Source organism: Zootoca vivipara, chromosome 1 (assembly GCF_963506605.1).
Source record: "Zootoca vivipara chromosome 1, rZooViv1.1, whole genome shotgun sequence".
NCBI classification, from domain to species: domain Eukaryota; kingdom Metazoa; phylum Chordata; class Lepidosauria; order Squamata; family Lacertidae; genus Zootoca; species Zootoca vivipara.
Window position 1 is genome coordinate 40,020,342 of NC_083276.1, and position 15,258 is coordinate 40,035,599.

The following is a 15,258-nucleotide window of genomic DNA, read 5'->3' on the forward strand; positions in this document are numbered from 1 at the left end:
TCTGTTCATAAACTGAAGCGTTCATAAACTGAAGCGAACTTTCCCATTGAAAGTAATGGAAAGTGGATTAATCCGTTCCAGACGGTCCGCAGAGTACTTAAACTGAAGCGTTCATAAACTGAAGCGAACTTTCCCATTGAAAGTAATGGAAAGTGGATTAATCCGTTCCAGACGGGTCCACGGAGTACTCAACCTGAAGCGTACTTAACCCGAAGCATGGTTGTAATTGGTTCCGGAAGTCTGTTCATAAACTGAAGCGTTCATAAACTGAAGCGAACTTTCCCATTGAAAGTAATGGAAAGTGAATTAATCCGTTCCGGATGGGTCCGCGGCGTTCCTAAACCGAAAATTCATAAACCGAGGTGTCCATAAACCAAGGTTCCACTGTATATAAGTACGTTTAGTTTGTCAGGTCTATATTTGATGGCTCAATGATATCAAATGGTTATCCAGTCTCAATAACTTTTGATACCTACTGGGACTTTAATAGTGGAATGCTCCAATAAACCATTACCAATTCCTTGTCCACTTAGGCCCATAGTCCCTGAACTCAGTGGAGTTCATATGCCCACAGCATTCTACTATAAGTCATGTTAATTATAAGTGGTTAGATAGTGAAATATCTGCAGGCATTTGGTAGAGAGATGACAGTCTTGTCTTTTCTTTTTTGGAATACCTCTAAAGCATTTCTACTCAGAGTTGACTGTTCATCTCATTTTTTTCTTTCAGCTGCTCTCATTCGTGGTAACAGAAATAATTGTGCTCAGTTTTCAAATAATCTTGATTGGCTAATTAGTAAATTAGATAGAGTAGAATCTTCCTCAGGTAAGATGATTATTTTATATAAATCAGCTATCAGTTTTAATGTGTGTATACAGTCTACAGGCCATTTTTACAATGTCTAAAGAGTATCGTACATGCTTCAGATAATATGCTTTTGACTCAGATTGATTTCATACAAATTATACAAATTTCGATAGGATACTTTTCTGCCCCTCCCTCTGGCATTTTCTGCTCTACTCATTTCTAGGAGTAGCTGTCTACCTGTGTAGTTGCCAATGTGCTATTAGTCCTTCTAATAGCCTCTAAAATACCACTGGCAACTGCATTTAAAGATATTGGTTTCAATTGTACTGAGTATTTATTAGTTAATCTACAATTCTACATTGAAAATGTGAATTAATAAATATTTTTGGATACATACTCATTCAACATATTTAAATAGCAAGGTTATGTGCTTCCTAAATGTGGACATTTTATTATGTTTTCTGAAGTGCAAAATGCAACCCGTATTAATGGACCAATTTCCAAAAGCAGCCTCTAATTGAACCTGACTTTTCTGCTTTCTGATAAAGACACTACTTGAATAGAAGTATTTATATTTCCCCTATATTGTGCGTTCAGTAATTTATAGCTTTTGAAAATTGAGAGCGAAGTTAAATATTTTTTCTTGTCCCCAAAGCCTATTTCAGTAACTTCATTCCTTATAGGCTAGAGAGATAATAGACTAAGAATGTGGAGGTATTTTCTTCCTTTGCCTTAAGATGTTATTTTCTTCAGTTTTTGAATTTTGTTCAGTGCACTGTCTCCTTAAACGTTAAGATGATGTGTGTGCCTGTGACATTCATACAGGTATTTTGGAGGTGTTGCACTGCATCCTGATAGAAAGCCCAGAGGCTTTAAATTTGATAGAAGAAGGCCATATCAAGTCTATCATCTCGCTGCTGGATAAGCATGGGCGCAACCATAAGGTATGCTTGGCAAATGCAAGATGTGTCATTAACCTGCAGACAAAACACATGGGTCTTTATAATATCTCCCATATATTGTGTAAAAGAAAAAGAAGCAACCACATGATAATGAAAACCTATACGTTTGCAAACAAAGTACAAGTGTGAATTCAAAATACTGTATAGATAGGTTTCTCTGTTTATGCTAAACCTTAATTTCTTAGATAATGTTCTAGTGCACTACAAGCAAACATTAATAATAATAAATAATAATAATAATAATAATAATACTTAATAATAATTTATTTATACCCTGCCCGTCTGGCTGGGTTTCCCCAGCCACTCTGGGCGGCTTCCAACAGAAATATTAGAATACACTAATTTCTTAAAGATTAAAAGCTTCCCTAAACAGGGCTGCCTTCAGATGTCCTCACTTTCTTCATCCCTGCTCCCACACGCTCCACTGTCCTATTTCCTCCAGTCCAACCACCAGGATGAGTTTGGAAGCTTTCACTTCCCCTTTGATTAATCACAGCTTGTCATTTTGTCTAAAACCAGCAAATGAAATGTTCAGCTGGATTTAATCAACGCAGAAGCCATTTTTGCCAGTGGAGGGGAAGCGGGGCACGTGAGCCTATGTCTCACTGTGGCTCCTTCATGACATGGTAAACCATGGTTTATTAATTTGATGTTCAAAGTGGCCCATTGTTTCAGATTGTTTCCCTTAGAATTAAAATAATAAGTTATAAGACCTTGAACCAGTGCCGTGTCATGTAGTGAATGTAACAAGACTAGCTTCTATTGATGTCTTCCAGGTTCTCGATGTGCTTTGCTCTCTTTGTCTTTGTAATGGAGTAGCGGTGCGAGCTAATCAGAACTTAATCTGTGATAATCTTCTTCCTCGAAGGGATCTGCTCTTGCAAACACGGCTTGTGAATGATGTGACAAGGTAGGATCGGTGGCATGTGATTGTGTGTTCTTTATTAGATTTTACCTAATGAAAGGTCTCTATAACAGTCCCAGCCTTCTTGTTGTCTTGCCTTTGCACTCTCCTGGTAAGAGGCATCAGCAATGCCTATCTCACTATGCCAACTGCTCCTAATGTGCGGTGTGATCCTGAGCATGTTTTCAGAGCTCAAAGGGATTTTCCCCTGTATGAATGACACATGGTCCCATGATGTGGCATATGAGACTACCACCTTGCTGAAGCTGTACAAGTCTGTGTCTGGCCAGCAGCTGGATGAGTGCCTGCATGGGAACCAATATGTATAGTGCTTTGGGTTCCATGGTGGAAGGTGGGATATACTGTATGTCTACTAAGTGTATCCAAACTGCGGGAGGCAGTGGAAGACAGGAGTGCCTGGCGTGCTCTGGTCCATGGGGTCATGAAGAGTCGGACACGATTAAACGACTAAACAACAACAACAACTAAATGTATAATACACTACATATTTATGTGTACTACAGCAGCCTCAGATTTCTTTGTACTCTTATCTCAGTGGATCAGAGTCAATTACGTTGTATCCTGACAATGACACTTTAAGGAAGAGGAAGCTAAGAAATGGTGACTTGACTAAAACTATGCAGTGAACATGATGGTGAGGCAGGTATTTGATCATGGGCCTGGTGAATACAAAACCAACATTATATCAGCTGCACCGCATTGTCTTTTGCATTTCTAAAACTTTTAGTTGAGTACTCCAAGCAAAAAACTGCTTACCCTGCGAACAATATTATTATTATTAAAATTATGTGCATTACCAAAAGGTTTCGCTATTTTCTGTGTCTGTCTATTGCCTGGTAGGTAACTCTGAAACAGTTTTTTCTTACATGATTTCTCTACTATTTTTAATTTAATCTGGATAAATATACTAATCATAATTATTAAGTGTGGGAATCCAAAGATGACATAATACTGTGCATTTTAAACACTCTTTGTTCTCTGTTCTCTTTTAGTATGAGGCCAAACATATTTCTTGGAATTGCTGAGGGCTCAGCACAATATAAGAAATGGTACTTTGAACTAATAATTGATCAAGTAGATCCATTTTTGACGGCAAAACCTACACATCTACGGGTTGGCTGGGCCTCAGCTTTAGGCTATGCTCCTTATCCTGGAGGTGGGGAAGGATGGGGAGGCAACGGTGTTGGTGATGACCTATACTCATATGGCTTTGATGGACTTCATCTATGGTCTGGTGAGAACTAACTTAAAACTCTGGACAGGAGCAAACAATGTTAATGTTCTCAAAACAGGGAGGGTTTTTTTTAATGAAACATGTTGGCCCTCTTAAAAGCACCTCTTTAGCTCTTCAAATGCCAAGTGCTGAGTAATAGATTAATGCTGGCTGTAAGCTAGCACAAAAGAATTACTGTAAAGTGATATCCAATGTCAGTTCATTGATTTAAATTGGTCCACTCAGAATTTGACCTGAACATTGGATGTGGAGCCTTTAAAATGTGTCAGGCTAGGTTTTTGTTTTGTTTTGTTTTGTTTTACTCAAGAGCTGTGCTTACATTCCACATGCAAACCCAATTTGAATTCATGGGAGTTGCATAGGAGAACTCCTTTGTTGTGTTAAATCAAATGGAAAATTGAGCATTTTAAAAGTGCATGCTATTTGAAATTGAATAACAGGAAGGGAGATAATGAGTTTTCTTTGTATTAGACTGTGCTCTCCAAGCCGTAATTCAAAAATACATTTTTGCTTTTACTATAATTAGTAACATTCATGTGAGCAGAAAAATATATTTGATATATGGCCTCAATTTAGAAAGATTTCAAAAATCCCTGTAGAAGATTATGGGAAATAGACAATACAGAATGAAGTGGCATTATACTGAAGTTTTGAACTTCTTGTATGAATAGAAATATACTGTTCATGCCTGGTGAGGATGTTCAATGCATATTACTGAAACATTAATACTCTTTTTTTTTACAATTAGTTGAAGTCTTATTTATATGCTATGTTTTGTTACAGAAAAGCTCTTTCCACAAGAGCACTATGATCTTTATTTATTCATTCATTTTCTATACTTCCCTTCATTTCAATATCTCACATTGTTTTTTACAAGAAAAGCCATGTAACAATAAAAATACACTAACCTCTCACAAAGCATTTATAAAATAAACAGAATAAAAAAAGGAGGTGGGTGGAGCAGCAAGGACGAGAAATATGAAGGGCTGAGGAAGAATGATTACTGTTCTTTGACAGTAAAATAAAAAAAAAATTTGCTTGAACATCATGAAGTGTGTACATGTCAGAATGTGTAGGCCAAAACAGAAGGACATAATTTCCAGCTGTGGATGTTGGCTTTGTTTAAGCATTGTTCTCTGATTTATGAGCTTTGATCACACATCTCATTTGTTTGCCTATTAAATTAGAAGCATATGGAAAGGAAATGAAGGAGCAAGGTCATTTGGGGAAGTTCTTTTATTTTAAGCAAGGTTATATTTTGAGTTCGGAAGAAAACAAGGAGCTTTGAAATGCCACCAAACAAATCACATAAGCCTTTGCAAATATAGTTTCAAAGTCAAAAACTTGTCTTTCTGTGAATGCCTGCCTATTAGGTCGAGTGCCCAGAGCGGTGGCATCTGTCAATCAGCATTTGTTAGCATCTGAGGACGTGGTCAGCTGCTGCTTGGATTTAGGGGCACCCAGCATTTCTTTCCGCATTAATGGGCAGCCTGTGCAAGGAATGTTTGAGAACTTCAACACGGATGGACTTTTTTTCCCTGTGGTGAGCTTCTCAGCTGGTGTCAAGTAAGTAGACCCTTCTTTCAGATAAACAGTTTGTGTTTTGCCAGGCTGTTTTATTGAATGCTGCCAAATGTGGTCATGGCGTCCTTCTCCTGAGGTCCTTTGCAGCTGTCAGTCCTCAAGAGAAAAACAATGTTATGTTGAAACCCTGACTCATAGATAACGGACAATGAAATATAGAGTCTTTGACACCTCTTGTCTTTGGTTTGAACTCTTCCCAGGTTGGCACTGAGCGAAGCCACTTTTATTTAATGATTTGTTTTCCTCCCATGACCTATGTGGAATGATTTAGGTCTCTGTCATTTATCAATGGATAAGTGTCTACACATAGCACCACACTTGGCATTAACTGAGAACTTTGTTGGCAGCAGCAACAAGAGGTCATACTCTCGTCTCACCTAAAAATATTTAAGGAACAGTGATGAATCAGTATGACTTATACTTCACTGCTCAGTTGCATTAAACAATACAGAGGTGTTGACTTGGTACCTTTTCCAAGCTCTAATATGATTTTTTTTATTATAATCATTTCAAAAATCCCTCCTTTTATTTTTATTTTTTTACAGCCACTTACTAAATCAGTGATAGTCAAGGTGGTGACCTCCAGCTATTGTTTGTTTGCAACTCCCATCAGCCCTAGTGAGCATAACCATTGGTCCGAGAGTTGTATTGGATAGGAGTTGTAAACCAACAACATCTGGAGGGCACAATGTTACCTACCCTTCCTCTGAACAGTTTGGGACAATGATATCTGAAGACTATCTTCTCCCAAATGGATCTGTTCACACACTTCAGTCTTCAGAGAAGACTGTCCGTCCCATCTAGAGCTGAGGTCTGATTGGTGGGTTTGATGGACAGGGCTTTCTTGATAGTGGCACCCAAGTTATGGACAACATTGCCCTATTCGGGTCTCTCCTCTGTATGTCTTCAGGTGCAAATTAAAAATGTGCTTCTTTAGATTGACTTTATTTCAGTGAGTTCATTATTTACTTGCGATGCTTTAACATTCAATTCTCTTCCTGCTCTTGTATACGATATTTTCCTCTGTATCTTTCCTCTGTTACTGCCAATATTCATAAAAGTTTTATTGAGGTGGTTTACCATTTTGGGGCCTCCATTGTGGAACTAAAAGGCAGCATAATTAAATAATATGTGACTATTACTAAATAAATAAATAGTCACATACACTAGAATCTGCATGAAAGGGAAACTAAGAGATGAATCAAAACATTTTGGAAAAACTATTAGAAGACAGAGAAGATTTCCTGCGTTTGTAGATCATCTCTGAGGTAAACCTAGAAGAAAATCCCATAAGCACAGGGGAGTGAAGAACATTTAAAAGGATTGGGGTAAATCATTTTGTTGACCCTTCATTTACTAAGTAGTTAGGCAGACAGTCTGTGACTCTCTGTGGCAAATAAATATTATAAATCAGCCCAAGGATTATTTCATGTGCCTAGGACAGGCATCCCCAAACTGCGGCCCTCCAGATGTTTTGGCCTACAACTCCCATGATCCCTAGCTAGCAGGACCAGCAGTCAGGGAAGATGGGAATTGTAGTCCAAAACATCTGGAGGGCCGAAGTTTGGGGATGCCTGACCTAGGAAGTCTGTATGTGGTGGCTTTGCCACTTCATTTCCACCTTAGAAACTATTTGTCTGCATCAACTCAAGGAAAAACAAATCTGCAGTATTATTCAGCAAATCTGAATAATGGTAACTGTTAAGATATTCACATATGTGTTACTTCAACCAAATGGCTTTATACAGGAAAATGAGTAGTAAACTTGCTACTGGTAAACTATATATCTCAAAAATAAATGTATGAAGCCTGAGTAATATGTTCAAGTTCCCATGTGGGTGATTATTTGAAACGCAACCACAGCTAAAATGAGGCAAGCAGTTCCTTGAGGCTCTTTCCCCATGCAGTTTAACCATTTCAACCACAGTGGGATAAGCTACCAAAAATAGGATTTGCAGTGATAAGGCCTTAAATTGTCAGATTTTCTTGAAGAGCTTGAATGTGTGTATGGATTAAATGAGACCAGAAAACCTAGAATTGTAAACAACTACTTGCCTATGGCAGGTAAGATGCACCTGCATGTAAGCAAAGAGGAATATGTGTGGGGGGAGTTGTAAAGAACTGAAACTTCCTTTCATTCATTTCATCATTTTCACTATGCAAAGGCAGGTGGGTAAAAATGGTAGACTTCTTTTCAAGGTTGTCTGAAAAGTGAACATGCAGAGCAATCCTAAGCATGCTTACTCAGAAGAAGTTAGACCTACTACAGTATGTTAAATGGGGCTTAATTCCTAGTAAGTGTTTTAAACAAACCACAGATTTGCAAATCTGTTTGAAATAGGTTAGAAAACAGTTTGAAAGTACAAGATTAGGCAAATCTTCCTGAAAAGGAGAATATTGAATATTGTACAGTAAGTAAGGATTCTTTGCAGATAATTCAGAAGTTGTTACTAGTGGCAGAATTTAGATGCCAGGATGCTCACTGGCACAACTGAGAGGGCTTATGTAACACACATTGTGATAGAACTGCACTGATTACCTGTTTTATAGCCTTTTATAAAATTATGCATGATATGGAGAAACATTTTTCTTCCTTTCTCATAACACTGAAACTTACGCTCACCTGAAGAAACTGAATATTGGAAGATTCAGGACAGATAGAGTAATATTTTGTTGGAAGCCGCCCAGAGTGGCTGGGGAAACCCAGCCAGATGGGCGGGGTATAAATAATAAATTATTATAATATTATTATTATTATAGTTACAGGAGACAATTTCATGAGGGGTGGAGAGGGAAGAAAGCCCTGGCACACAATCTGAAGTCTTTCCACGAGGCTTCTACTGATGGCACTCACTTGCAGAACATAATTCTGAAAACATTAAAATCCTGCCTCAGTCATAAATGTATTTTGTGATGATGAAGTTGTATATTGAATTGTGTTGAAAAGGAGTTCTGTTACATCACAATATAAATACTGTAAAGGTGTGTTCAGTTTCCTTAGATACCCTTAAGTCTAACATATAAAACAAAGAAGGTTCTTAATATTTGAAGCACATCTGTCGGAGAATATATAAATTTGAATATAAATGCACTGATTGCAGAGATGCAGACCCAAGGCTAAAATGAAGTTAGCACTAGCAGATTCATCTACTTCTTGCTAAGAGAGGGTTCATGAAGCTCAAGGGTCCAGGTGTGTTGACATGAAAAGTCAACATCTTTGAAATAAATGGCTGGTGCTCTTTGTAATTGAACAGGTGTTGTTGTTAAATAGTGGTGCTGCAGGGCCGCCTGTATCTGAAAACTCACACTGTGTCACAGAAAAAAACAATATTCGGCATTTGACATATTCCTGAAAGTCATCCTAGGAAAATTATGTAAAATGGCTAGAGATGTCATCGCAGCTGCTCAGGCAGTTGGAGAAAAGGCCTAACAAAATGTGTTGAAATGAATGTTATTATAATTTGTGTCAGTTCAGCAGTGAACTGATATTCTATATTAGTTAAATATTGTGTATAACTATTTGAATAAATGTTGACTCAGTAGTCTTGTACTTCTCAAATGAACTTGTAGTTGATGAGAACATATCAGTGTCAGAACCTCTGCTCACTTTGCATCTGCTACTTTATTGCTGATTGAAAGAAAATAGTACAGTACTGTAGAGCCAGAACAGGGAATCTTGTTGTTATACCATTCCTCCCACTGTCCAGCCACCACTGTGACCGAGCTGGTGGAGGCAGTCTCTGGTTTGTGTTGGAGAATCCCAAGACATACTCATAGTAGATCCATTGAACCTAATAGACATGTTACCCATCTTCATTGATTTCAGTGTGTCTAAGTATTAATAGCACTGAGTATCACAAATAGACTTTTGTCTTTAGCTTACTTGATTGCATTTGAATATTCTGCCATAGACACATATCATTTATCATCTGTAAAAAAGTTTTCCAGCTGTTAGAAATTAATTTTCCAATGAATAAAGGGGAAGTTTAAAATAAAGAAGCATGCTTTTCTTTACTGCAAATGCTGCTTAATTAATTTGGGTGTGCATGCGCAGGAATGAATGTTCAACGATAACATTTATATCATCATATGAGACCCCAGTTATTTTATTTGCTTAAAAAAAATTCACCCTCTTGAAATATTATGCTTGTTCCATTTGCAATTGTACAGGGTACGTTTCTTAATAGGTGGGCGCCATGGAGAGTTCAAGTTTCTACCTCCTGCTGGCTATGTGCCTTGCTATGAAGCTTTGCTTCCAAAAGAGAAGATGAAACTGGAACCAGTTAAAGAATATAAGAGAGATTTGGATGGAGTTAGAGATTTGCTTGGTACCACACAATTTCTCTCCCAAACTAATTTCATCCCTTGTCCAATTGACACCAGCCAGGTATGTTTAATTGAAAACATCAGTATGCATATGTAATTTTTTGTACGTAGTTTTTTTTTTTGTAGCACACCACTCCTATGATGTATATTTTTTTTACTTGCTATCTGATTATTAATAAAACAAACGAAGGATATCACTGTTAATTTTTTTGGTCTCATTTAAAACTCGCCTATTTTCTTCTAGATTGCTTTGCCTTTCCATCTTGAGAAGATCAGAGACAAGCTTGCTGAAAATATCCATGAACTCTGGGGAATGAATAAAATAGAACTTGGCTGGACTTATGGCAAGGTACAATTTAAGAGTAATTCTAATGAGGAGAAAGGAGCCTTATGCAGGAAGACCCTGGAGAAGTTACAAAGAACCACAATCATAGCAGATGGCGGTGAAAGCTATTTACAAGGTTGAAATACTGAAAAATCATTGTAGTTACAAAATAAGGCCTGCCTTCTTCCCTTCCAGAATATGACACACCATTGGTTAAACTGGTGGGATGTGGAAGATGCTGATGATGTATTCCGCCATTTTTAAAATAAAAAACCCTTAGTTTAATAGAAGAAATAGGATGTTTATACATTTACTTGTATATGGGGTAATATGGAATACTGCAACATAATTTCCATGTCATGTATACAGCCAACATGTTTTTAATCTTACATATCAAAGTTTTTAATCTTGCATATTTAACTTAGTTACAGTGGTGAAAGTGGTGAAATTATTGGTATGGGGACACAGGAATGGCTTGTAAGAGTCATGTGGTCTGAGCTGCAGCAAGCAGCTCAAAACCTCTTCACATGTCAAGCTTCTTAGGTAGACGGGGGGGGGGGGGGGCGAGGCAAAGGCTTGATTACCTAATCTTTCCAAAATGAACTAACCCTGGTGGGACAGCTTACTCTATGGTCTTCATCCTCTATGGTCTTCAGCTTAAACGCATTTGTTATATGAGGATGGTTATTCCACAGATACTAGGTTCCAACTAGGAAATACCTAACGGTAGTCCTGTTTAGGGAAGTTTTTAGTCTGTGATATTTTAATGTATTTTGATGTGTGTTGGAAGCCGGTCAGATGAGCGGGGTATAAATAAATTAATTTATTATTATTATTATTATTATTATTATAGTAGAGAGGAGCACTGCTGTTGTGGGGAGGCTCCAGTTCTGTCCAAATGGACAGTAAGCTACTGCTGGAAGTCTTGCTGCTGGTGGTAGCCAGTGGAAAGGCCTCAAAATTATTACTATTTATTAAAATTGTAAAAGGTAAAGGACCCCTGGATGGTTATGTCCAGTCAAAGGCAACTATGGGGTACAGCGCTCATCTTACTTCAGGCCAAGGGAGCCAACGTTTGTCTACAGACAGCTTTTCTGGGTCATGTGGCCAGCATGACTAAACCGGTTATGGTGCAACAGAACATCATGACAGAAGGCAGAGTGCACGGAAACACCGTTTACCTTTCTGCCTCAGCGGTACCTATTTATCTACTTGCACTTGTATACTTTCAAACTGCTAGGTTGACAGAAGCTGGGACAAAGCAATGGGAGCTCAACCCGTTGCAGGGATTCAAACTGCCGACCTTCTGATCAGCAAGCCCAAGAGACCCGGTGGTTTAGACCACAGCGCCACCTGCATCCCTATTGCATGCCACCCTTCATCAGAAGATCACAAGGCGGTTCACGACATAAAAATACAAAATGAGATCATGAAACACATAAGAACAAGAACAAAAGCCAAAACAAACCAATAACCCCTTTTCCACAAACACATTTCAAAGGACATAGAATGCTAATTAGCCAAAGAGAAACATTTTCACCTGAAGGCGAGCCTCATGCCAGGATCTCTTGCTAGGAGTCCATATACCACATAAGTGTTTTCTGCACAGCTATAATCTCTTAATAGTGACAGGGCACCGTGAAGCAGGGTTTATGGAAGCTTGGACACTGCTGGATCTTAAGCCCTGTGATTCTCCCAAGGAACCCAATCTTTAGGCCCCTCTGCTATAGCAGCCTGGAAATGATGTACCAAAAAGGGGGTAAAATGCCTTCCACCTTCTTCCCTGGCTGGCAAGAACCTTCAGGACTCTGCAACTAGTTAACTCCTTGTTTGGATTGTTCTGTACCTTGCTAGTTGAAGACTCATGTTGGAAGGTTTCCTAAAGTTTATCTGCTGGGCTGCCATTGTTCTAAGGTTACATACAGTCTTTCTTGTATTTTACATTATAGATACGAGATGATAATAAAAGACAACACCCTTGTCTGGTGGAATTTTCAAAACTACCTGAAACAGAGAAGAACTATAACATTCAAATGTCAACAGAAACCCTGAAGTGAGTTATGAAATGGAAGAATTAAAAAACCACTATAATATATAGTTTAATTCTACAGGAGAACTCTATGTGTTGTCATTGTTTTGGAAAGTGGGTGTCATATATACAGTTAGGTTCATATATAGCACATAAGAATGTCTGTGCACTCTACAGGCATATGAGGAGGAGAGGGGAAGTAATATTATGCCAATGTATCCTTTCATTCTTGCTACAAATTTAGAAACAAGCAGTATGATTAGTCCCTTTTGGAGTTATGCAGTTATATTGAATGGAAAATAAAACATTTTGCCTCCTGATCCCCCATGTCAGAGTCCTACCTGGAATTTAGTTTCTTTTAAGGAGGGCTTCTAGCATTTTCCTTTCCTCTACTCTGCCTCAGTTCATTAGACACTTAGCTTCATTGTTTGGTAGAAGGTTGAATTAAAGTGGAGAAAAGCAGCCCATAAAATGTGGACACTAAGATAATTCTTGCTGTGCTATAAATCAATAATGTTCTTTATTTTAAAGGTAAAGGCAAAGGGACCCCTGACCATTAGGTCCAGTTGTGACCGACTCTGGGGTTACGGCGCTCATCTCGCGTTATTGGCGTACAGCTTCCAGGTCATGTGGCCAAAATGACAAAGCCGCTTCTGGCGAACCAGAGCAGCCCACGGAAACAGCGTTTACCTTCCCGCTGTAGTGGTCCCTATTTATCGACTTGCACTTTGATGTGTTTTCAAACTGCTCGGTGGGCAGGAGCTGGGACCGAGCAACGGGAGCTCACCCTGTCGCAGGGATTCGAACTGCTGACCTTCTGATCAGCAAGCCCTAGGCTCTGTGGTTTAACCCACAGCGCCACCTGCGTCCTGTTCTTTGATTTACACGTTATTAATTTTTTAGTGGAAAGTGAAATTATATAATAGAAAATCTAATAATCTATATATGATGTTGGAAATACACATTATTTATAGTAGCAATGATAGCATGACAAACAAATAATAATACGGTAATAATAATAATAATAATAATAATAATAATACCCCCCCCTATCTGGCAGGGTTCCCCCAGCCACTCTGGGAGGCTTGCAGCACATATAAAATGTCAAACATTAAACATTTCCAGATACATGGCTGCCTTCAGATGTCTTCTAAATCTTTTGAAGTTTGTTATCTCCTTGACGTCTGATGGGAGGGTGTTCCACAGGGGTGGTGCCACTGCTGAGAAGGCCCTCTGCCTGGTTCCCTGTAACTTTGCTTCACGCAGTGAGGGAACCACCAGAAGACCCTTGGAGGAGGACCTCAGTGTCCAGGCTGAGTGATGGGGGTGGAGATGTACCTTCAGGTATACTGAGCTGAGGCCATTTTAGGCTTTAAACGTCAGCGGCAACACTTTGAATTGTTCTTGGAAACATACTGGGAGCCAGTAAATATCTTTTACTGTTATATGTTCACGGCAGTTGCTCCCAGTCACCAGTCTAGCTGCCACATTCTGTATTAGTTGTAGTTTCCGGGTGACCTTCAAAGGTAGCCCTACACAGAGCCCATTGCAGTAGTCCAAGCAGAAGATAACCAGAGCATGCACCACTCTGGTGAGGCAGTCTGTGAGCAGGTAGGGTCTCAGTCAGTGCAGCAAATGAAGCTGGTAGAAGAACTTTCACATTGTTGATTTATGGCCATCGTAATAACCAGCAAATATAATTCAAATGCTTTTGTTTTAAAGTAAGTTACCACTGTCAGAATACATTATACACATTAAAATGGAGTCCTGTGTGTATGAACTCAGAAGTAAATTCCACTGCATCCACAAACTTAAAATCTCTATAATTTTTGAGCTAGGGAATTATATATATGCTTTAAGCTGCCCAGAGTGGCTGGAGCAACCCAGCCAGATGAGCGAGGTATAAATAATAAAACTATTATTATTATTATTATTATTATTATTATTATTATTATCATTCTAAAAGAATATTTTTTATCAATGTGCTTCTTCTAAATATGACTGTGGATAGGAACTGCTAAGTTGCAAAATACTCAGTTTCATAGAATCAGCAGCCAGAGACGGTTTGGATAGGCACGCTAAACCACATGCAACGAGGGAAAGCAAAATCCTTGGAGTCATTTCCCTTGCCTACTTAAGGAAAAGCTGACTCCCTGTGCATATAGAGCAACCAGACCCTTAGTATGAACAAATCCCATGCATGGGATCATAAAAAAGAATTTTTTAATAAGACACATCCCCATGTTGCTATCTATCCCAGGGGTCAGCAAAGTTTTTGTGGCTTGGGCACGTGTGTGTGAAAACGCTATTTCCGGTGCTCCTTCCGGCGTGGAGGAGGCGTGTGCAGCTTCCTATTGGTTGAAGCCAGCCAGCGTTGTGGGAGGGGGCCCTGCTCTGCTCCACGCCAGTGGGGTGGTGTGGGTCCCACAGTGGGCAGTGGGGTTCCATGGGCTGGTTAACTGACCCCCCCATGGACCACTTTTGGCCCATGGGCCTTAGGTTTCTGACCCCTGATCTATCCTATCCCAGCTTGCTGCAGTCTTGTGAGGCCAGGGATAAAAGGATAAAAATCATACAAGGCAAAGGGAGAAACCACACTGGACCACATATATTATTATAGCACATGATGATGATGATGATGATTAATGAATTTATACTCGGCCTTTCTATAAACATGCACACTCACTCAAAATCGACACAGTACAAAATCGAAGTAAAACCTAAGAACATGACAAAATGCAGCCAGCAAACAAACAAACAAAAACGTGACAAGCAAAACCAACACCAGTTAAAAACAAACAAACAGTAGTTTTGTAAGCAGAGGGTTGGGAGTTGTAGGACTGGACTCTCCTCTCCTCCCCTGGCCCCAGTTTCTTTTGCCATTTTAACCACCCTGATGGATACCGCGTTGTATTTTTACAAGTCACTTTTATTTTTATAGAACGCTTTTGGCCCTTGGGTGTCATGTTGTTCACATTAATCCAGGAGCAGAGGAAGATCTTCAGAAAATCAAACTTCCCAAAAAGTAAGTTTGTTTATAACTGTAATGACTGCATATTGATTTCA

The 15,258-nt window shown here is 39.0% G+C and overlaps 1 protein-coding gene across 2 annotated transcripts in view; it reads left to right on the plus strand.

The window, feature by feature from the left end:
• RYR3 (ryanodine receptor 3) overlaps positions 1–15,258 on the plus strand; it is a 264,337-nt gene that overhangs the window by 101,686 nt on the left and 147,393 nt on the right. For both annotated transcript variants that reach the window (XM_060273292.1, XM_035110794.2), the window contains exons 15-23: positions 730–825; positions 1,633–1,751; positions 2,546–2,679; positions 3,687–3,928; positions 5,302–5,494; positions 9,683–9,899; positions 10,083–10,187; positions 12,113–12,216; positions 15,134–15,217. In XM_060273292.1, coding sequence (XP_060129275.1) covers positions 730–825; positions 1,633–1,751; positions 2,546–2,679; positions 3,687–3,928; positions 5,302–5,494; positions 9,683–9,899; positions 10,083–10,187; positions 12,113–12,216; positions 15,134–15,217 — 1,294 coding nt within the window. The remainder of the gene's footprint in view (positions 1–729; positions 826–1,632; positions 1,752–2,545; positions 2,680–3,686; positions 3,929–5,301; positions 5,495–9,682; positions 9,900–10,082; positions 10,188–12,112; positions 12,217–15,133; positions 15,218–15,258) is intronic.